The sequence below is a fragment of the Tenrec ecaudatus genome, chromosome 17, assembly GCF_050624435.1.
Source record: "Tenrec ecaudatus isolate mTenEca1 chromosome 17, mTenEca1.hap1, whole genome shotgun sequence".
Classification (NCBI taxonomy): Eukaryota; Metazoa; Chordata; class Mammalia; order Afrosoricida; family Tenrecidae; genus Tenrec; species Tenrec ecaudatus.
The window spans coordinates 1,601,311-1,624,541 of record NC_134546.1 but is presented as its reverse complement, the minus strand read 5'-3'; the positions used below and the strand labels follow the sequence as shown (position 1 = coordinate 1,624,541).

Sequence of the window (23,231 nt, the reverse complement as noted above, 5' to 3'; positions counted from 1 at the left end):
GCTTGCACATCCCTTAAGTGTATATAGTGCGTGATTGGGAATATATACTCTCTCTCTGCACGGACTTCGCTGCTGGGATCATGGCTGTCCGGGAGGTGAGCACCTGTGTGCTTCATCTTGTGTGTTGGCTCTTTAATGTTACTCCTCAATGACACACCGCTGCGCCTTGGACCCGCTCGCCTGTGGGGGCTGGTACCCCAGGTTTGGCGGGGTTTGCGAGTTTCCTTTTCTTTTGTTTGCTTTGACCGGTCAAAGCAGCCAGGTCAGCCCGGGACGTGCCGAGAAACCCGGTGCGTGGTGTGGGCCTGCTGACCTGCACAGGCCCTGGCACTGACTAGGCTTGCCCGATGCGCTCTCCCTGGGCATGGTGAATGCTCGTCCACACTGCTAGATAAAAAAGGCTGGTGGTTCAAACCCACTAGCAGATCTGAGGGAGACCAAGGTGGCTCTGGCTGCTGTGGTTACAGCCTTATGTAAGGGGGTTATGGGGGCAAGGTGCTTTTGGTGAGGGGTGTTTTCTAGCATTTCAGAATAGTTAAGTTTGATTGGAGTCAATTTATGGGAACTACTTGGGAATTTCTGTTCTGGCCAAGAAGAGAAATTTTCTATAATTTATTGCATTCAATTAACTGGTACATGGAAAGTATTCACTCACATTTTACTAAAAATATAATTAAAGCCATACATTGAGACCTTATGTCACATACTGCTCCTGGTTTGGTTCACCTATTTAGGTAAGCCAGGTCCTAGGGGGAAGCCCCTTGGCAGGTGTGTGCATTCGTGGTAACTGCTGATATGAGTACATGTTGACAGCTGTCTCTTTGAACTGTCTTGAATGTAAGAAAGAACACGAAGAAAGGCAGGAAAGGTGCTGGCCAGAGCTCTGTCCTCTCCCTCTCTCCCAGTCAAGTCCCTGCTGACTCATCGTGAACCACTGTGGTGTCCGAGACTGTCACTTTTCACGGGAGGACAAAGCCCAGTCTCTCTCCCACAGAGTAGCTTGGCTATTTTGAACTGCCTGTGGGGCCGATCACCGCCCAGCACTTAAGCACCGTACAACCAGGGCTCCATAGCCTCTCGCGATCCTGATTCAGTCTGAATACGGAGCAATCCTCAGGAACGCGGGACTACATGAAGAAGCATGCAGCAGTAGGATTCGAAGAAGGCTTAGTCACAACTTGGGATATCCAGATGACACAAACTTGCTGGTTGACTGTAAGGAGGGCTTGAAGCTCTTGCTAATAAAGATCAAGGATTGCAGCCATGTTACTTTTGAGAAGAGGTGGTGGCGAAGATGGGGAAAAAGACGCAACTTTCGATTAAGTTCTAGAAAAGCCGTGGAGCGGACACGACTGTAATAATCCAACAGCAAACCCTCACGGCGACGGTACATAGTTTGAAAGCTCATTTAAACATTGTTGTGGCACCTCACAGCCACCACAGCCCAGTGGAAGGCGCTCTGCTGGCACAATGGTTAGGCGCCGGGCAGCTAGCCAGGCCGCCCTGTGAAGCCACCGCTGCTGCCTGGGGAAAGCCGGGGCTGTCCGCTCCCTGGCGGCTAGCAGGCTCGGAACCGGGCGTAGAGGAGACAGTGCTCCGCGAGTCCTCGGAAGCCACCAGGAGTGAGTGCCGGTCAGCCCCCGGGCGGGGAAAAGGCGGAGTCGGGTGGCGGTGGGTGTGGTAAAGGTGCTATGAAGTAGTTGTTCGGAGTCGATTCGACTCCTGGGACGGGACAGAGCTGTCCCCGCCCCGGGGCTTCCGAGAGTACAGCCACCTTCTCCAGCCGAGCTGCTAGTCCGAACCGACCCCGGGGACAGCAGCCCACTGCGTAAGTCACCCGTCACCAGGGCTCCCTGCTTCCCGGGGGTAAGTGTGCACCTAGCGCTCCTTCCACACCCATTTACACTTCGCGCGCGTGCAGGCTTCCAGCCCCGCGAGCCTCGGGGTAGCAGCCACTTTAACTGCAGGCAAAGGACGCGCAAAGGCGTTCAAAGACAGGTCGCCGAGTCTGAGCGGTCACGGGGTTCCGGCTTCGGCCCCACCGGAAGTCCGTCAGGACAGCGGAAACAGGCTCAGTTCCGGTAGCGATGTGTCGGTCGCTACAGCGACGGAGGCGGGACTTCTGACTTCGGGGAAGACTCGCTTCCGGTGAGAGCGGAAGTCCGGCGGGAGCAGGTCGGGGCGGGCCGTTCTCTGATCCGCAGGGTGCTCTCCGCCCGGCCTGGGGTCTGCGATGCCGGCAGGCGTTGTCTAAGAGCGAAGTGAGTAGCGTCGCCCTGGGGGCGCACGTGGTGTGGAGTCAAGTGTCAGGGGCACAGGTGTCGTGAGTTCCCGAATGTCACGCCTCCTGCCCGGATGCGTTCACGCAAGCATGCTCGCTCTCCCACAAGGTGCGGGGCCAGCGCGGTCCCCCAGTCTGTCCTGCCAAGCCCAGGTCCGCGCGCTCGGTGCCGCCGATTTGCTTTTTTTTTTTTCTCTCCCCACAGTGACCCTTTGCTCTCAGATAAATTCTGAAACCTCCGACTCTCACCTTCATACATTTCCGCTGACGAAACTACACCCCCCCACCCCCCGCGATTCTTTGACAAAAACGTCCTAGGAGCGAAAGGCCACGGGGCTGGGAGCCGGGACCCCTGCGGTCTAGCGCGGACTGCCTTTCCGGCGACAGAACGTGGGGGACGGCTTTTTTGACCTCTCAGAACTTTCTGCAAGATGAGGCGCGAGGACTAAAGAAAAACGCATCCTTTCCAGTTCGGGCATGTGGGTTATCGCCCCCAATGCGTTTTTCTCATTTCTGCTTCAGTTACCTATTTGTACTTTGGCTAGTCCGCTTCTGCAGCCTTGTTCAGCCTGGTTTCAGATTCATTTTTAAAGGGGTTTCTGAAGAATCCTTGTCCTGAGCACTCCTCCTAATGCAGCTTGGGTCTGTGGACACTGGCTGATTTCACGTAAAAGTGAAGTCACAGTATTTGCCCTCTTTCCCAGCCTGTTTCCAAGGTTCGTCCCTGCCCTAGCACGTGTCAGGACTCCCTTTCTCTGAGCGCTAAGACTCCCTTGTATCTGCTTGACACTATTCATCCATTATCTGTTGATGAGCATTGGGGCCTCCACCTCTGGCTGTTCTGAGCGCCCGCCGCTGTCACGCCCGCAGGACACACCCTTATGTTTTCGTTTTCTGTGGGCCCCTGTGCTTGGGTTGGAATCACTACGGAATTTGAAGAGGTGTCAAACTTTTCCAAAGTGGCTGCACCCCTGCCTTGCTACCAGCCACGGATGAGGATCCCACTTTCGTCAGCACCTGCACTGTCCTTTTTCATATTTTGAATGCCCCTTTTAAATGGTGGCCGTCCCGAGGGAGTGAAGTGGTTTCTCTTAGCTTTATTCGCATCTAAGCAATGGCCAAGGAAGACTGGGTGGTCCAAACAGGTGGTCCCTGCCTGCTAACCTGAATGTTTCCATTCAAACCCACCCCAAGGAGCCGTGGAAGAAAGATCTGCTGATCTTCGGCCTCCAGTATTACAGTGGAGAAAATCACCAGCGCAGTTAATTCCACCCAGCAGCCCTGGGGTTGCCAGAGCCGTAATTGATTGGTTGGAGGTGTGTCTGTTGATGATGAGTGCTTTTGAGCATCTTTCTGTGTGCTTGTTGGCCTTTACTCAATGGGCTGTTGGCCTTTTTGCTGTTCGGTTGCAGGCCTTCTTGATATATTCTGGATATTTAACCTTGGCCAGACACAAGCTCCCCTTCTTTTCCTCCCAATCTGTAGTTTGTCTCTTTACTTTGCTGATGAAATCTTTTTTTTTTTTTGATAAAATCTTTTGGTGAACAAATTTTTTTAATTTCATGAGATCTGTTTTATCTTTTGCTGCTCTTGCTTTTGGTGTCACCTCTAAGACTCTACTGTTGACAACCAGGTTCCAAATCAGTATGTTTTCTCCGAAGTATCATGATTTTGTTTCTCACATTTAGGGCCCTCATCGATTTTGAATTAGTTTTTGTAAGTGGTGTGAGGTGTGGATCCTGCTTCATTCTTTTGCTTGTAGAAATCCAGTTTTTACAGTGCCATATATTAAAAGAATCATCTTTGCCTCATTGAATGGATTTAGCACCGTTGTTGGAAAAAAAAGTTGATCATAGGTATATGATTTAATTTCTGGATTCTCAATTCTACCATTACCAAGCTGTTTTTGATTACTGTAGCTTTGTGGTATGTTTTGAAACCGGAATATGTGAATCCCTATTTATTCTTAAGGTCTCCGTGGCTATTGGCAGACCTTTGCCATTTCATATCACTTTGAGAGCGCCCGTCTCTGCAGAGAAGGCTGTTCAAACGTTGATGGGGACTGCATTGAAGTCATAGATGATTTTGGGTAACGATGACATCTTACCAATATTACCCCTTCCAAGACACAAACGCAAGATGTCTTTCCACTTATTTAGGTTTTCTTTCACTTTTTTAAGCAATGTTTTACAGTTTTCAAAGTAAAAATCTTTCCATTTCCTGGTTAAATTTTGTTCTTTCAGATCTTATGTGACACAGTTTCGAAAATAGTAGATAATAGCATTGCATATACTTTATTTAATTTCCCTATCATAGTCTTGTCATAGCGAGGACAGATGGTCACACGCCTTTTTCTTTTTTAGTGATCAGAAAAAGGAGGCCCATGGGCAGCGAGTGACTTGTTTACTGAAGATAAAATAAGCAGATGCGTGTCAGAGCCGGTCCCAGCGTCACACCAGCGTCCTTTTGTTGCCCCGTCAGGTACTGGCTCCACGAAACTGTGGCCCTTCAGTTATCTTTTCTGTCTTTTTATCCATATCTATCTAGTTAACTATATTCAGCATACCCTTTGTGCTGCATCAGGAGAACAAAATACGTTTTGGAAAGATTGGTTAATTTAATGTTCAGCTATCCAGGAAAACTCACCTGTCCTAAAGCTTTGGTTTCTTTGGGTGCAGAAAAGGACTATTATTTCTGAGCAATTAAAAAGAAAACAAATCTAGCAGAAAAACAAAAAACAGTATTATAGAAGACTACATTATGAGAAAAACCGTTTTAAAAATTAAGACAATGTACAAAGTACTTTGTTGACGATAGCCTTGCTTTGATTAATCACTCTAAAATAGTCTATAATTTTTTATATATAACTGAAAAATAATGATGATTAATATAAAACAAGTTTCACAATATTTTATTTAGGGAAGAAAGTTTTAAAATAGAAAATATAGTATGATTCCATTGTAGTAAGTAAAGGAGATACAGAATAGGCTTGAAAATGTATGTATTAAATGTTAAGTGAGGTTATTCTGAATGGTGAGTAGAAGCAGGTTTATATTATTGAAGAATTTGAAAGACTAATTTTTTACTTTGGATTAAAAAGGAAATCTCAAAAAAAATTTTTTAAAAAGGAAATCTCAGCGTCTCCATCATTGATGTAAGACTTATGCATATTAATGCAGTGAAAATGCTACCCTAGGTTGGAACAGCCCCTGTTTCGGGGTGTCTGGGATCCTTACACTGGAAGAGTAGGAAGACAGCGAACTTGGAAAGAAAGGACTTTTGAGCTTTGAATCAAAGCTTCAAGCACGATGCCTGTGATGCTCAGGGAGCGTTTGCTGAAGATTAAGCACAGGCTTCTCTCGCTATTTCAGCTGCCCCTGCTCTGGACACCTGCACAGCAAAGCCCGAGAACTGCAGCCCGATGACTGCAGACCCGGGGAGGAAAAGAGCTGAATTGCCGTTGAGTTCTCCTCAGTTTCCCTTTCACACTGTCTTCTTTCAGTGCAAACTTTCTAAAGGCATCATTCTTGCCCACGGGGAAGGGTCTTTTGGGGGTAGAGTGCAGCTTGGAGAGAGGGGAAGTGTTGAGGCTGGAAGACAGTTCACGAGGAGGGAGTCTATGCAAAGGTTCAGAAGGTCGTTGGCACACAACTCAGTTACATTTGGGACAGAGCAGCAAAGGCTGGGCAGTTACAGGGGGGGAAGACGAGCATGGTGAGAGAGTAAGTGAGGTAACAGAAGGAACACCGGGAGGCTTCAGGAAGTTCCTGGAAAGCTGAATTAAAAGATAGGGATTTTCCACAAATGATTTGAAGTCCCTGTGAGTTGTCTCAATCAGGAGTCTCTGGGTTTGAATCATATGTTTTAATGGCTACACAGACAAAATTCACGATTAAAGGGATTATTAAGCATGTTAGCAAGTGGTCATGCCTGTGAAAAATACTAAGGGTTGAATTGTCTATCAGGGCATGTTACAGAGTTCTTCCAGGTTTGCCAATAGATGCCCAAAGGGGCACACCACTCCACCGGAAGGCATTCAGCTCAAGCTCGCTGGTTAGCAAACCGGCTCTCTGAATTCAGTGCCCAGAGGCACCCCATTCCAGTAAGCCTCCTCCTGAAGGCACTCAGCTCTTCAGTGGGTCAGCGAGCCCAGCTTCCCCAGCTAAGTGCCCAGAAGCCCCTCACTCTGCAAGCCCGCCTCTGCACAGAGCCCTCGCCTTTACTGGTCCCGTGGGTTGGGGAGTCCACCACTCTGTTCCACGCTCAGTCCCTTGTCCTGCTGCTGCTCCTCTGAGGCCATAGCTGTCTTCTGGACCCCGTAGCTTCACTGCGTGGGGATCTTAGGTCTCCAGACTTCCTCCACTCCTAGCTCTTGGCTGGTAATGTGATTCCTCCCCCTGCCTCTAGAGGGCTTCCTCTATATGCAGCAGGATGGCCTTGCTGGGAATCACTTCCCAGTTACTCACAGGTGAATCCTCTCAGTATCTTCCCCCACCTTCTTACCAGAGCCATGCAGGGAAAGGCTGTCTGGTGGGAGTTAGAGACTTTGGCTGGATTGTCACCTTAAATAATTCACTGCCCCTGCACCGTGCAGTGATGACTGCACATGCCATGCTCTGGCCTTGAACATCACCTGCGATAATAGGGACCCACTGAGGGCATTGTTCAGAGGAGTGTTGAGTTCAAATTTGCGTCTTAGAAACACACTCTAGTTGTGCTTTGGCTAGTTGATGCTGCAACAGTGAAAAAGGAATGTTTGCAATCCCTGTCAGTAGCTTTCAGTCCTGTCACGGCAGAGCTTCGCGCTGTCCGTCGCTAATATCCAGAGCGCACTCACATGGAATCCTGTTGGCGACTGCGCTGTGAGTCCTTTCAGGGCAGGCGCCCAGGCTTGCTCTTTGCCGTACTGCTCGTCCCGGCCATCACGCCTCACCTGTTAACACTAACAGTATTTGTTAACTTGATTTGAATAACCCAGCTTTTTCTTTTCTTTTTAAAGTGCACTTAATAGAGAAACATGAACCAGAAGATTTTAAAGTTGGAAAACCTGCTGCGATTTCACACAGTCTTTAGGCAGCTGCCCAGCCTGGGACAAGGAAGGACATCGGTGCAGTGGAAGCGCGTGTGTTCATCCGGGTACCCAGCGTGGACAGCGCCCCTGTTCCCCCCACCCTGGCAAAGAGGCGCTCTCCTCAGGGCTGCTTTCTCTCAGTACAGGCTTCTGGTAACAAAGAAGGTGAGCGCAGATGTCCGGGTGCATCGCAGGAGCGTGCATGCCCCACAGTGAGAGTTGCTATTAGCTACATTGTTGTTGTTTGTTTGTTTAAAGTGACCGTATCTTGAGCCAGAAGTAGAAACCTGTTCTGAGTGTTTTTTTCTGTAAAGAATCTTTATGAAATCTTTATTTTAGTGCTATACTCTAGGCCAGTGATTCTCAACCTTCCTCATGCCGCAGCCCTTTAACACAGTTCCTCACGTTGTGGTGACCCCCAAACATAAAATTATTTTAGTTACTACTTCATAACTGTCATGTTGCTACTGTTATGAATCGGGTTATGACCCCTGTGAAAGGGTCATTGACCCCCAAAGGGGTTGTGATCCCCAGGTTGAGAACTGCTGCTCTAGGCAGTTGGTCTTTGTTGGGGGACGAAGTTCCGGTTAGTTGTTTGGTACTGCTGATGAATTTGATTTCTTAAATATCAAGGTGCCAACAGTGAATTAAATATATGGTTTTAAAATTTGTGGTCTTAGCTATAACTTCTTAGAGGAGTGTTAGCTGTTGGAAATAGGAGCCGTGGCTGTAGACATTCCCCAATTGTTCTCTCCTCCTTTCTTTGTGTGCCCGACAACACTTCCTAGGAAGGAAAGCCACGGAAACCTCCGTCCTCCCTGACCAAATCTAGAAAGGAGGTGGAGGCTTGGCTCGGAATGACCGTCGAGGAGATGGCCAGGGCCATGGACAAAGACATAGGTGAGGAAAACTGGACCGTGGACCGCGGAAGACTTGGTGTTTGTGTGTAGTGACTGACCTTATAACCAAGGTGTGCTCATTCTCATGTACAACATTTTTAATGTGACTTGGGTGAAGGTTTACAGAGCTCATCCGTTTTCCGCCTAGCGATTCATGTCCACTTTGTTTGACCTCGTGGATGGTTCCCCTGCAGAGGAGCGCCCTTCCGCAGGCCCTCCAGGCGGGGCCTGTTAGTCGGGTTCCTCAGGGAGCAAACCAGGACGCCTATGGATGTGTCTCTGTAGCGAGAGTCATTTATATCGAGAAAATGGTTCATCAAGTGTGGGAGTGGGCCAGTCTGGACCCAACTTTACTTTTCTTCACTCTTCTTTACTTCAGACACCAGTGCCACTTAGATGGCTGTTCATGAGCTCTTACTCATTAAGGTAGGACACTGAGCATCAATTGGTCTTAATATCCCCTGGTGCCCAGGCCCAGTGACTCATCCCCTCAGGTGTTTGGTTATGCCTGGGAAGCTTTCCGACCTTTGCCCCCTCTGCTCCCCCGCCTGGATGGCTGTGATGCAGCAAAGGTGATCACTGTGTTCAGTGCTCGTCAGACCTGCATATCTGTGGGCACACTCTTGCTCCCAGGTCATTCAAATCGCCCCAGTGTTTTTTACTTTAGATCACAAATCTACTTTCTTGGTTCTTTGGCAAATATAGTTCTCTAATATTTTGCTTTCAGTAAATATGAAAAATGTTTTTTAAATTTGAGTGAGCTTTTCTTTGTCAGAAATTGTATGGGTCTGTGGCATAAATCCAAAGACTATACCTATGCTTATTTCTACCCGTTTTTCTATTTCCCCCCGTTCATTTTTATGAATCTGCAAACTAGCAGATAAGTATTTATAATAAAACCTGTAACTTTTAATTATACTATTTAAAAATTATTTAATTGTTCCATTGAATTACTTCATATAAATTTAGGATTATAGTAAATTGTATACTTTCTTTTTAATCTGCTATTAAAATTCAACAAAAATAGTTTACTCTGGAAATAAAATACATAGTCACAAGGGAGGCTGCCTTCAGAGAGAAAGGAACAATATAATGACTCACATTTATTGAGCTGTTATATATACCAGGACCATGTATGTGCTAACGTGTGTGATCCTCATAACACACCACGTGTTTATTAGAAACAACTAAACATTGTACTCAGCTTTGAAGGAGCGTCGTAGTTCACTGAGCATTTCTCCCTAGAAACCGGGTTGTACTTAAACTGTTTTCCTTGGGGCGGCCGTGGACTTCGCAGGAACGGTTCTGTGGCAGTACTGAGCGCCAGGCGCAGGGGGTGCGAGGACAGGCTCACCCCAGCCTCGGAGTGCTCCGTGCCACCTTCTAGGGCATTTTCTGACCGGTTGGTTAAACACACCGTGCACAACTGAGTACAAACTTGTAGTTCCTCTATTGCGTGTCACCGTGACCTGTGTTCTGGAGCTCATTGGAGCCTGCTGCCCCTCTGTCGGGGAGGTCTGTGGAACCACCCTGCGCGGTCTGGGTTCCGTGGCTTCGCCCCGTCGCAGAAGCCACGCACAGTGCGAGCACGCGCACTGCGGAGGGGGCCCCTCCCGTAGTTGGTGTGCCCTGGGAGAGCGAGGGGTGCCCGTCCCGCAGCACACCCTGGGTGGGAGCGGGCGTGCGAGTGGGGTGCGACGCGGCGCCTTCAGCCGGATGCTGCTGCTTGGCTGCGGGTGCCTTCTGCCTGTCTCCTCTACGTGTGTTTATGTCTGGAGCGCCTTGTTGCCATTGTGGCCACATTGACTGATCCCCAGGGACATTTGACAAACGAAATAAAAATTCCAAGGATAAGTAACTATTTTCATGTATTTCAAACCTTTTTTGCCACTGAAAAAGACATAACCACCGGAGTGAATTGTGTGTGTGTGTGTGTGTGTGTGTGTGTGTGCGCGCGTGCGCGCGCGCGCGCGCGCGCGCGCATTGAGACAGACACTATTTGCATATCTGCCCGCGTAGGCGTGAGGAGCCCTGGTAGCACAGTGGGCTAAGGATTAGGCCACCAACCGCAGAGTCGGCGGTTCAGACTCATCAGCAGCTCCATGGAAGAAAGATGAGGCTGGCTGCTCCTGTGAAGGCTTAACCTTGGGATCCCTAAGGGGCAGTTCTCTGCCCTGTGGGGTTGCTCCGAGCTGGCAGGCAGTTTGGTTTTTGGTTCTTGTGTACACACACACACACACACACACACATATAACTCATATGTGTTTGTATTTGCATGCCTTATCTAACTACAGGTTTTCAAAGGATGGACTATGATATATAGTCCAGTGGACTCAGGACTAAATCTTTACACCCGACAACTTAGCATTTTACTAGTAGTTTGCGAGGTACTTCACTGTCTCTGCATTATCCTTGTTTTCAGATATAAATGAATTTATAGAAATGTCAGTTAATAGTGCGTATCATAAAGGGCTTGGCTTTTCTTTCCAGTTGTTCTGTGATCTGTTATCATTGGAGAAACAGTGTTTATAGTGATTCTACGTGCGTACTTTCCCACAAGCATTTGCTAACGTTTATCATTTTCGTGAGCCTTTCCATCACGACCCTGAAAGGTGTTCTTTTCTCTTGAGCAGATTGTGTATACGAAGCCTTGCTGAACACTGCTGTTGACGTGGATGCGCTGGAAGCCACCTCGCCCTTAGACGAAGTCTGCATCAAGGAAGTGATCAAGAAGGCAGGCATGAAGCTGAAGTGGAGCAAACTGAAGCAAGACAAGGTCCGGGAGAACAAGGACGCCGTGAGAAGGTGAAGCCACGCGTGTGCTGGGTGAGGGCCCTCGGGTCTGTCGGCTCTAGCAGATATCCTCACAATCCACACACCAACTCTGTCAAGCAAACTTGTGCATCCATTGCCGCCATTTCCAAAACATTATCTTTCTACTTGAGCCCTTACATTCTCAGCCCTTATTTTTCCTTCCCACTCTCGTGAATCCTTGATACATTTTACATGTGTGTGTGTGTGTGTGTGTGTGTGTGTTCATATCCTTCCCTGTCTGCCGAATCCCTTCACTCGTGTTTTTGTTGTTTGTCTCTCTGGGGTGGTGGTAGTGGTTATACATCCATCATTTCTATCGATTCCACCACCCCTCTCCCGACACTTCCTAAACCTACCCTCATGCTGTCGCTACTCCCATTACTATTACTGAGGGGTTTATCTGCCCAAGCTTCAGTGTGTTGAAAGTTCTTCTCTGTCCCGATGCACATAATCCAGTCTTGCAGGATCTGTGAGGTAAAACTGGGGTCCTGATAGTGGGGGGAGAGGAAGCATTGAAGAATCAGAGGAATGTTGGGTGTTGGTGCTACACTGCACCTGGTTCACGCTTTTTAATGGAGACTTCCTTTTGTAATAAACAGTGCGTGAACAGAGTAAGATCAGCTCTTCTCCAAAGTGCACACGTCGTCAGGGAGCCTTCAGGCCATTGCAGTAAACTCTAAGGACCCTTGTTCCCAGTCTGCCCAGTGGATATTAATTCTGGAATTTAAAATGTGGCACAGTCCTACCATTGCCACGGAAACAGCTTTCTGAGGCTGTAACAATACGCTGTCATTACCCTAGTCTTCTCTCCATAGGAAGATGGAAATAGTCACACCTAACCAAAGCTGAACGCTTGGTTTCATTGTTAATAGCACGTCACAGAAAGAACTGAACCAATTCTCAGGCTATCCAGTGTTTTTGATATTTAACACATGACCTTTTCCTGTTAATTGGAGGCCCCCAGCAGATCCAGCTTTATTAACCCCGAGGCCTCCAGTTGTCACCATCATGGGCCACGTTGATCACGGGAAAACGACCTTACTGGACAAGCTTCGAAAGACTCAAGTTGCAGCGGGGGAGGCCGGAGGCATCACACAGCACCTGGGCGCCTTTCTCGGTAGGAGCGCAGCTCACCTGGCCGCACGTGCGCTGTGCCCACTCAGGACGGTCTCAGAAGCTTAACTAGCCAGTGAGTGGATGAAATGTCCCGTGGGTGGTGTGAACAGTGGTTTCGGACACGCTGTAAGAAGGCAGTTGTCTTCTGTTCCATCCGTTTATTGGTTACGTTCATAAAATGAGCTGGAGTGTCTGTATGGCAGTGAGTTTAGGTGATAGCAGTGTGGAAGTGAAGGAGTGCCTGCTACGACTTGTCCATCGTAGCCCTGCACTTGGCACTGGTCCGCTCTGCCCGGGGCCTCCCAGGCTACAGCGGCTGCCTAACGCACACAGCTTGTAAGTGGCAAAACCGGGACTCAAACCCACGACTGTGGGACTCTAAATCCTGACCTGCCAGCCATCCCCTTCCCTGCTTGTCTGTGGCTCTGGGCAGGGCAGTCTCACAGCAGCAGTCTGTCAGGGTGACAGCTGCCGCATGGTTGTCAGTCCTTCTTTGTCCAGGACCAGCTCAGTCAGCACGTGGGTGAAGGTGGATACCGTATGTTTTAGAAAGGTGAAGACTTTTAGTTCAAAACTGTCCGGGGAAAAGAAGAAAAGCTTTACGCTCTCCCTAGTGTGTTCTCCCAGGAGGCCCTGCGGTGAGCTGGTTAGAAGGAAGAGCAGGAATACAGTTCTTGTAGAGGACTGTCGATTGCACTCAGTGCCACACGCTTGTGTAAAGAAGGCACGTATGAGCCTTGTTGTGGGGGGCTTCTGTTCACACAGTCTCTCTGCCTTCTGGGGAGAAGATCACCTTCCTCGACACGCCGGGGCACGCTGCCTTCTCAGCAATGAGAGCCCGAGGTGCACACGTCACCGACATCGTCATACTGGTTGTCGCCGCGGACGACGGGGTCATGAAGCAGACCGTGGAGTCCATCAGGCATGCTCGGGATGCTCAAGGTACCCGAGTGTGTGCACGAGGCGGCGCGGGTGGCTGGTGTCTGTCTGCGTGCTTGGTTTGCTTTCACGGTGTGTGCGTGTAGCGGCTGTGCGTGCCGATGTGCGCAGACGGTCAGACCTGTTCAGCGGAGCACGGTACAGGTGGGTCAGTCCCTTTCCCACAGGCCCGTAACCGACCCCACAGCTCTCTCTGTTTGACACGTAGTCAAGGTGGTGGTAGAAGGAGGTGACAGTCTCAAACAACTGGAAAAAAGGACGCTTTATCTTGGAAATGTCAAACATGCAAAAGGAGGAACCACAGAATTCTGAACCCACGTCCGCCCACGGTGGGAGAGAGAGCAGGCTGCTGCCCCTGTAAAGATGGCACCACTGGGAACTCTGCAGTGCCATGTTGACCCCCGAGCTCGCTGCACAAATAATCCCTGTGTACCTGAAAAGAAAATGTGCAAAAAAAAAAAAAAAAAGAAAATGTGCAGTCATGAAACCTAGTTCTCGCCAGGATCTGATGTCGGGAAAAATGAGTGGCTAGCTTCTAGGAAGAAGGAGTGGATGATGGCATGAGGGTGGGTCACACCCTGACCGGTGGTCCTCTGGGAGACATCAGCAGAGTGGCCACGTACCAGCTCTCACGTTTCAGGGGAGCCCAGATACTGCCCTTTAATCTTAGGTGACTGTTCTTCATGCAGAGTCTGCTCAGCATCACCTGTTTAGCCTCTGGATTCTCTATTTCCCTCTAGGGACCAGAATAGGGTCTGGTCATTGATGTTAACTAGGTCTTCGAGGTTTTTTCGGGTAAGTACGGCCACTGAGGAAAGAGAAGGTGAGGGCAGGCTGGTCTCTCCGTGAGTACCGGGCACTGACGGGTCGTCTTCAATCGGTCTTTCTCAGTTCCCATCGTCCTTGCCATCAACAAATGTGACAAAGCTGAGGCTGATCCGGAAAGAGTGAGGAAGGAGCTGCTGGCGTATGAAGTGGTGTGCGAGGACTATGGGGGCGACGTTCAAGCGGTGGACATCTCTGCGCGCACGGTAAGTGCGGGCACCTCACAGACAGACGTGCCCGGCAGGTAGCACTGTGCCCCTCGCACAGATCACATTATTTTCAGAGTCTCCCGACATACTTTAGCTCTGTCGTGATTTTGTAAATTACCAGGCATGACGGCTATCCTTGTCCTTGACAGATTTGGGGTTAGGCTCAGAAAGGTCAGAGACCAGCATATCGTCACACAGCTGGGAGTCAGCTCTTAAGTCCAATGAGTTTCGTTTTATGAGACACAGAATGTATAGAATAGACGGTGAATGGTTTGGGAACAGGGCAATGGCAGGCTAAAGACGGTAGGCTAGCCATTCCTCTGTGTTTGCGCAGGCAGAAAGCACATAGGGGCCACAAACACACAGACTTCCTAGCCTTAACCAGACAGCTCAAAGCATTGGTCTGTGGGGTCTAAAGGTTCGGGGTCAGAGTCTCGGGGACCCTGTGGTCAATGGGATAGTACAATACATAAAATTCATGGCCCACATCTTAGCTTGGTGAGTTGTGTCTGAAGTCATAGAAGCTTGAGTGGCCATTTAAGGTACAACTACTGGTCTCTGTGTGTCTCAAGTCAAAGAGGAAGACTCAGCAAAGAACGTCGTTGGCAGGACTTCGAGTTGACATAAAGCACAATTTCACTGACTGCGAGCAGAACTAGGTGATGCCTGGCTACCGCCGTGGGCTGTTTTTTGTGTGTTTGTTTTTACCGTTGTGGGCTGTTTCGATGAGGGCCACAGTACACAGATCCCAACAAAACCGGAGAAGACTGTGAAACAGCTCACATTCTTCAAATGCCCGAGTCATGGGGCTGCCTGCGACTGGAGGACTCAAAACTATTGTCTTTGAGATCCTGCTAAACTGGGAGTGAACCAAACCCGCGATGTCCTCTCAGGAGGAAATCACTCCCTTTAAACAATCATCTGTGTCAGCACTGCAGAGGCAGGCAGGGAGACTAGACAGTTGGAAATGGAACGATGTGAACAGCAGTGATGAGAACGTTGACATGCTGCGAAGAATGCCGCCAGGGACACTGGGCAAATGGCATCAACACAAAACTCACCACCATACAGTCCATGCTGCCTCGATGACCCCATAGGGCGGGAAGAGCCGCCCGGCGGGTTTCTGAGACCGTAACTCTTGATGACAGTAGAAAGCCTGCTTTCCCCCCGAGGGGCACCCGGTGGTTTCGAACTGTGGACTTTGAGGCTTGCTGCCAGAGCTCACAGACAAATTATATAGAAGTTGTTGACTGGGAATCTCATTTGTCGTATGAACTTTTACTGAAAGCACAATAAAGTGTTTTGTAAAAAGAAATTGTAGGCCGAATGAGTTGGGCGGGCGTGTCAGGGAAGTAAGGGGAGAGGCCTGCGTTACCTACGGAAACTGTGCACTCGGCTTTCTGGAGCAGCCTTTTGCGGTGGGAACAAGTAGCTGGGTCAAGTGTTCAGTTGGCTTGTCCAGCTGTCCTTGCTTCCTCTTCTGTAACTGGGCCATCTCTTGGTGATGTGGGTGGAGTAAGAACAGGGACATCTGATGTGCGTGCAGCCCCGTCACCACCAGCGGTCACCTGAGCGCTCTTGTCGCTTTGGAGAACGTAGCGCATATGGACCGTGAAAAGCCATCCCTCTGATTTGGCCTCTTCGTCGTAGTTGGGGCAGGTGGACGAGGTGGGTGAATGGATTTTCAAGGCTTCGCAGCCGGTGGTGTAGAGGCAGTGCTTTCGCTCCTTGCTCATTGATGACGGATAAGTAATCCTCGATTGTCAGCTGCCCAGGGTTCTTAGTGGATCAGAGGAGGTCATAGATGCGCAAGCTTTTCAGTTGTCTAGGCCTTCCAATGTAACATAACATGAAGAAAGTTAATGAGAGGAAGAAAGCAAAATTGGAGAATCAGACTTAGGAGAAAGGATAATGCAGCATGTGTTCGTGAAAGAGAATTAGCAGCACCACCAGCAGCCCTCCTTGAAAATAGCACGTGTTCTTGCAAGACGTGTACCTGGGCCAAGTTTTCGTGTCGGTTGGTTTTTTTGTTTTCTTTTTGAAGTGGGAAATTCGTTGTTTTAAAGTTTCCAGAGGTGTTCTGATCCTGGTGCTTCAGTTTAGAGGTGACGTTGCTCCCTGTGTTGTTGTTCCAGGGCAGTAATCTCACGGCCTTAGCAGAAGCAACCATTGCACTTGCAGAAATGTTAGAGCTGAAAGCAGATCCCTCGGGGCCAGTGGAAGGAACAGTAGTGGAGTCTTTCACAGACAAAGGAAGAGGGTAAGACCTTGAGGATGCTTGGTTCTTTTTGTTGTTGTTTAGTTTATATGACGTTTTCTTTCTTTTTTCCCCTCTTGAATAATGTTTTAATTGACATACCTTACTCATTCCAGATGCTCTCTTCCTCCCCATACAGTTCTTTGTTCAGTCCATCGGGTGGGGCTGTATAATTGTCAATGCTGTCAACTCTCCTCTTCCCCCTACTCCCCGCCAGCCACACCCTTACAACTTTCATCATTTTGCTCCATGGATTTTGTGACTTGTAATAATGGAGTGTACTTATTGCATGCCCTTGTTCGTCCAAATGCAGTGTTTCAAAGCGTTCGTTTGGGAAAGCACTTCATTGTTCTAGCACAGAGCACAGAATGGTGGGTGCCCCAGTAGCTCGCGTTGGTTGCCTTGTATCCACCTTGTAGCCACATTTGGATGATGTAAACAGTTCCCTGTGGTTGGGTTTCTCCCTCACTGACTTGGCTGCATCCACAACTCGTCAGAGACTAACAGATCTGCTGCCTTTTCGATGGTCTAGGTTCTTCCTGACCTTCCCCAGTAATATCATACACAGGGAATCTTGGAAATGGTACTTCTCGCCGCATAAAAACTTGGATATGGAAAAGGAATGAAGGATTCCGTCAGGACACTCTGCCTCCTGGCCCCTCCCTAGCAACTGTAATCTCAGAAGTGAAGTGTGTGTGTGTGTGTGTGTGTGTGTGTGTGTGTGTGTGAGATAAAAAAACTGTAGACGGAGAAGTGATGAGATGAACCCTGTCTGTATCCATGTAAATTGTAAAACTTTATAAAGATACCTTTGCTTTACAGAAGAAATGCGGTTACGTTCTGATTAGGATCTTAAGAATAAATATATGCTTTCATTTCCATTTTAGTCCGGTTACTACAGCTATAATTCAAAGAGGAACTTTGAGAAAAGGCTCGATTCTGGTTGCTGGGAAGTGCTGGGCAAAAGTGCGCTCGATGTTTGATGAAAATGGTGAAGTCCTTAGGGAGGCCTGCCCCAGCATGCCTGTGGGAATCATAGGCTGGAAGGACCTTCCTTCGGCGGGGGATGAAATCCTTGAAGTAGAGTCTGAGGTACGTCACACTTGAGTCCCTATATTAGGCATGCTATAATGCTTTTGGAGGAGCCCCGGTGGCGTAGTGGTCAAGCGTTGAGCTTCGACCTGCCAGGTCTGCAGCTTGAAACCAGCCTCTGTAAGTAGGTAGGATCTCAGGAACTCACAAGGGCAGTTCTACTCCGCCCTATAGGGTTGCTATGAGTTGGCATCGACTTGATGGCAGTGAGTTTTTCTTACTGTTAATAATGCTTCTAAATATCACTCTAAAATGTTTCACTGAACCAGTATATTAATAAACAATTAGACTGTAGGGACTAAGGGAGGCTACTAGTAGCACTTTAGAATTTGGTTATTAATTTTTAAATTTTATGTAAGATTTTTAAATGAAATAATTTCAATTATTTCAAATAAAATTTGAAATAAAATAAAATTTCTTGTTTCTTGACCCATAAGATTAGTAGTTTCCTATGTGGGTCAGGCTCAGTTCATAGAGGGAAGAAACAAAGTTTGTTGGCTTCTGTTCCGTTAAGTTATGCAGACTTTTTCCCCTGTGAAAGACAAGGGCACGTGAAGTTGTCGACTGGAGGAAGTATGAGCAGGAACAAGAGAAAACTAAAGATGATCTGAAAGTAATAGAAGAAAAGCGAAAGGAACATCAGGAAGGACATCGAAAAGACCGTGATCAGTATGGCAGCTTGCACTGGAAGGAGAGGTCGTATTTAAAGTACCAGGCTAAAAAAGAGCACAAAGTCTTCAGGCCAAAAGAGAAAGTAGAAAGAGATTCAAATGTACTTCCTATAATTATTAAAGGTATTTTTAAAAAGGATTTCATTTTATACCTCATTTCTTGGAGTATGTATTTCTCACAAGGTGTTTGGGTTTTTTGGGGTGATTTTCCTGATGATTGTGTTGTAGGTGAACACTGGGTAGGTCTCTGTCATGGTAAGCCTAAGGGGAGGTGAGCTGAGTACTCAGGGTTACCTTCTGGGTGGCTCTAAAGAAGAGTGCGCTCTGGGCATCCTCTTACTTCAGGCTTGACCTTTGCTCCTTCAGGTGATGTTGACGGTTCTGTTGAAGCCATTTTGGACCTTGTGGATACCTATGATGCTTCACACGAGTGTAAACTAGACCTAGTACATTTTGGAGTGGGTGATATCACTGAAAATGACGTTAACCTGGCCGAAACTTTTGGTGGTAAGGACTCTCGTTCCAACTTGTTTAACTGCTTCCTAGGCCACGGTCTGGACCGTTGGCTTCTCTTTTGCTACTTGCTCATTCACCCGGCATTGACTCCCACCAGCATGGCTGCCTGCAGTCCCAGCCAGCCCCGAGCTGAGTGAGAGAGGATGAGCAGTCTTGTGTCTATGTGGCTGTGGTAGCCAAACTGGGGACTGCTTCAAGCCCCAGTAGTGCTGCTCAGATTTTCTTTGTAGGCAGTACTATTGTCTCTGTCCTCCTCCTCCTAGTTTCCCACCTGAACCCCACTGGTTCTCTAGTAGATGTTAGGATACTTTAACATATCTAACCACTTATTTAGAAACTTTCTCCATCTTTTACTTCTGCCTGTTTTTATCCATAATTTGCAAATCACATTTTTCTTAGATCAAAAGCTCCTTTAAACCTAGCAGGCAAGAAGGCCTGTCGTTATTCATCACACTGGTGATAGAGGAAAGGAGATTCGTGGCTGTCACTCGGAAGAGGTCTAGTGCCAGCGAACGCCCAAGCATTCTGGAATGAGTCATCAGTTATTTAGGAAGGGGGTACTCTATGCTTTGATTAAGATGTCACCTCTATTTTGGAAAATGCTTAAAGATTCAAAGTACTTATGCAGCAGCTTTGCTCTCTGGTACATTCTGTAAACAGCATACTGGATAGTTTCTTAGTCATAGCACTTTAATGGCTGTTTTTCAAGATTGTGATCTTTTAACCTGTTTGGAATAATTTTAAAATTTGTTTCGTTTAAGGCAAGAGTACTTTACTTTGTCTTTCCCCTCTAAGGTATTTGCGTAGCATACTCCTTTTTATATCAGGGCACTTGAAATAATATTTCCTAAGTGACGCGATGATAAATTTTCCTCACAAAACCACTATTTTAAAAGTTTATAAAATTCTGTTTGCATTACTTTTAAAGTTAGTTTTGATGAAAAATTCAAACTAGCTTGGAAAGTGCTGGAAAGATAAACCTTGCTAATGTAGTTATTTGTGCAACTTCCTGATTTGATTTCTGTCAGGTGTTATATATGGCTTCAATGTGAACGCCAGCAATGCTATCCAGCAGTCAGCTGCAAAGAAACAAGTCAAGATTAAACTTCACAAAGTAATTTACCGGCTTGTTGAAGATTTACAGGAAGAGCTGAGTATCAGACTGCCCTGCATTGTGGAAGAGCACCCAGTAGGTGAGTGTTCACTCAACGCCTCTCTGAAAGAATGTCGTCGGAGACGGTCCCGAGCATTAAAGAAACATTTACAGAAACTCTTTATCAAGTCTCTTCCTACATCCTATCCTATGAGTAAGAAAAACTCACTCCCCGGGTGAATTATTCAGGGTAACTGAGTGATATATTATAAATACCTGCTCTGGGCTAAGGCCCAAGGTTATAGAGGCAAAGCCTCAGGCACTTACCCTCCAGTTCTTCCTATCCAGACAGACATGAACAAACAGGGGCAAAAACAGCTACATTTTGACCAAAAGCATGGCAGAGAAATCAACTCTGAGGCAGGGTGGTAAATATTAAATATTTTAAAATATTCTTTGGTCAGATTAAAGGCTAAACATTTCAATTTGATTGAATTGAATTATCTGTTTTTCTCATCTCTGGAGTTGTTTGAATATTTATTATTATTTTTTTAAAGCTTTAAAAAAAATTGCAAGGATAATACAAAGAACCCCCATAGCTTTTACCCAGTTCATCTTTTGTCTATATTTGCCCCATTTACCATTTCCCTGTATAGATGCATCTACATTCCTGGATCATCTCAGTAAGTTTGAGACACTCTACTCCTTGCCTCTAAATCCTTGTATTTTCAAAAGCAAAGACATTCTTTTATAGGACCACAGCACAGTGATTCAACTCTAAAAGTTTAGCGTGCACACAACATTACCGTCTAACTCACGGTCCACGTTCAAACTGCGGTCTGAATAAGGACTCTGCACATGGCTGTCTGACCCTGGTTCGAGACCCTGCAGGACAGTGGCTCTGACAGTTCATCCCGCCTTTTGGCTCCAGACATCTGGATTTCTCAAGAACTTGAAATGCTGCTTTGCACTTTCTTTCCTTTTGATGGAAATTCTTTTGCAGGATCTTTGGTCAAAGTGTTCCATGGTAGTAGTTCACCACCACTCTGTTCTTCTGGTCTCATGGCAAGGGAGGCAGTTGTTGATGGAGGGGATGGGCCCCCCCATTGCTATCTCCGCTGCTCCAGATGAAGCCGTTTGAAGACCCCGGGAACCTCGAAGCACTAACATGAAACCACATGACACCTCCAACCAAGGAACCAAATGGCAGTGTTTGGTTGTATGCAAGCAGCCTCAGCAGCGACTTTTGGGGTCACTGTTATATACACCTTTAATTTTTGTACTTTGGAATGCCAGAAGTGATGCATTTCTCTTCCTTAGTTTTCTGTTCTTCTTCCTAAAGGTGAGGCTTCTGTCCTAGCTACCTTCTCAGTGACAGAAGGGAAGAAAAAGGTTCCTGTGGCTGGCTGCAGAGTTCAGAAAGGACAGTTGGAAAAGAGAAAGAAATTTAAATTAATCCGTAATGGACATGTCATTTGGAAGGGTAAGCAAAATCAGAGTGCTTATTTTGACATTAATTTTGACATCTATTGATTACAATTGTTTCCTTCTGCACCACACTGACACATTAATCCTTACTCACCCTAGCAACCGTGGCCCGTTATCAGTCACTTCCTGAAATCCCCCACTCCCCAAATCTTAGCGGGTCATATGGTAGCCTTCCTGTCGTCACGCTGATGCTTCATTTAAGATGATCCATTTTCCAGTCTGATTCTGTAAACCTTTAAAAATTGCTTACAAATTGTCTTCACATTTGATATTTTCCTTACTTCTTTTGCCTACATCCTGCCCTTTATCTTAGTTTCTCCAAGCTTCAAGTCAAGACAATTCCTCTGTCCCACCTACCTTTAGGAGGTAAAATGATCTTTTAGTACCAAATTTTTATAGTAAACTTCATTTTCTTTTACACAATCCCATCTTTTTAATATGAAGGACAAGACTTAATAGAATGATTATGAATTATAATCTTCTAGTATTTGACATTGAACTTCAAAAAATTTAGGACATATATTTTATAAAATTTGCTAGGATTTCAGTATTCTTTCAATATCGGGATATATAGATATTCAGTATTTGTGAAAAGATCAGAACTTTTAAAGGTTTTTCTTTTCTTCCTTAAGGTTCCTTAACCTCACTGAAACACCATAAAGATGACGTTTCAGTCATCAAAACTGGTATGGATTGTGGTCTCAGTTTGGATGAAGAAAACATAGAATTTAAAGTGGGAGATGAGATGGTTTGTTATGAAGAAAAAGAAGTTCTAGCCAAAACTTCTTGGGATCCAGGATTTTAAATTAAAAAAGAAAAATGTTAACGGCTCATGCTTATTTATGTCTATTCACATTGTTCTACCAAGTAGTAATATACACCAGAAAATACTGTGCTACAGACAGGCCTGACTTGGGAAGTCTCCAACTAGAAGTCATGCAGTGGAGCCACAATGTAATGAAGTGGAATTATACATCAGTTATCAACTTGAACCTCCCTGACGGTAATCCCAAGTGTGGCTCAGGGTAAATGTTGTGTATTAGGTTTATCATACCTGGAATGTCTACTAGAGATTAAAAGTTATTTCCTAATTACAGGCCTACAATATAAAACAATTTTATGCAAAACAATGTACTGCTTGGGTATAAAATTACTGAAATAATTAGACGGCCAGGGAGGTTAATAAACCCAAGTTTAGAGTGGTAGTATCCATTTCAGTATGTATGTGTTCCAACTCAATGTTAAAGCCAAAATCCTCACAACTGGACCAAGAGGTAACAACACAATAAAACCAAAACTGTCTCAATGCCAAGTGTCCCTGGAAGCAGAGGACAATGTGCAGATTTTGAAATGTTGATTTGTGTGAGTTTTTATGATCTTGCCCAAAAGTTAAAAAGAATTTCAACTTGCTTAGAGCCACTATCAGTCAAAAAACTCAAGTGCCATGTTGCAATGGCCCAATGAGTCGCACCAGACGCTCTTTACATTGAGGCCCAAGGAGAGCCTGACCAAGCCGGTCTCCTGCACTGGCCTCCCATGCACACGACACTGGAGAATGGATGCATTTGGATTATAGCGCCGCAAAGATTATGTATTAAACCTTAACTAGTAATACTTAAAGTGCCCCCCCCAATTGATTTAAAGTGCCTTGGACTGTCAGAACAAAAAATAATCTTGGATGTAGCCAGACAAAGTGAGATGGAAGATTCCTTGTACTTGAGGACGGATGGGAGATCAGTCCCTGGAGTTTAAGAACCCCAGAGCAATGAACTGAAAATGCCTGACAGTGCATTGTTTCCGCCTGTGGTGTGCGGGTTGCAATCCTGGCCAGCCTCTCTGTGCACTAAGTGTAACCTCTATAAAGACTTCCGGGGCAAAGCCCACACCCCGTTGCTGCGGAGTCAATTCTGACTAGCAACCCTATAGGACTGCCCCATCTTTCCCCTGGAAGTGATTAGTG

General features: G+C 46.8%; 1 protein-coding gene across 11 annotated transcripts; it reads left to right on the top strand.

Annotated features, from left to right (window-relative positions):
- Positions 1–1,486: 1,486 nt before the first annotated feature.
- On the top strand, positions 1,487–22,551 carry MTIF2 (mitochondrial translational initiation factor 2). Of its 11 annotated transcripts, none has more exons than XM_075535489.1 (16): positions 1,691–1,828; positions 4,645–4,762; positions 5,653–5,740; positions 7,281–7,517; positions 8,141–8,252; positions 10,885–11,056; positions 12,022–12,182; positions 12,947–13,123; positions 14,012–14,151; positions 16,290–16,414; positions 17,299–17,503; positions 18,045–18,297; positions 18,541–18,681; positions 19,719–19,883; positions 21,126–21,266; positions 21,904–22,550. In XM_075535489.1, the coding sequence occupies exons 4-16, from the start codon at positions 7,299–7,301 to the stop codon at positions 22,074–22,076; spliced, it is 2,184 nt and encodes a 727-aa protein (XP_075391604.1). In that variant the 5' UTR covers positions 1,691–1,828; positions 4,645–4,762; positions 5,653–5,740; positions 7,281–7,298; the 3' UTR covers positions 22,077–22,550. The 11 variants fall into 11 exon arrangements, with proteins under 11 accessions (XP_075391599.1, XP_075391604.1, XP_075391601.1 ...); XM_075535487.1 differs by lacking the exon at positions 1,691–1,828 and adding an exon at positions 2,121–2,261; XM_075535488.1 differs by lacking the exon at positions 1,691–1,828 and adding an exon at positions 4,237–4,370.
- The last annotated feature ends 680 nt before the right edge of the window (positions 22,552–23,231 follow it).

Coding starts and splice junctions, on each gene's coding strand:
- MTIF2 (XM_075535489.1), top strand. CDS start 7,299: ATGAACCAGAAGATTTTAAAGTTGGAAAACCTGCTGCGATTTCACACA. Junction 16,415..17,298: donor TTCACAGACAAAGGAAGAGG/GTAAGACCTTGA, acceptor TTTCCATTTTAG/TCCGGTTACTACAGCTATAA. Junction 18,298..18,540: donor ACTTCCTATAATTATTAAAG/GTATTTTTAAAA, acceptor TTGCTCCTTCAG/GTGATGTTGACGGTTCTGTT.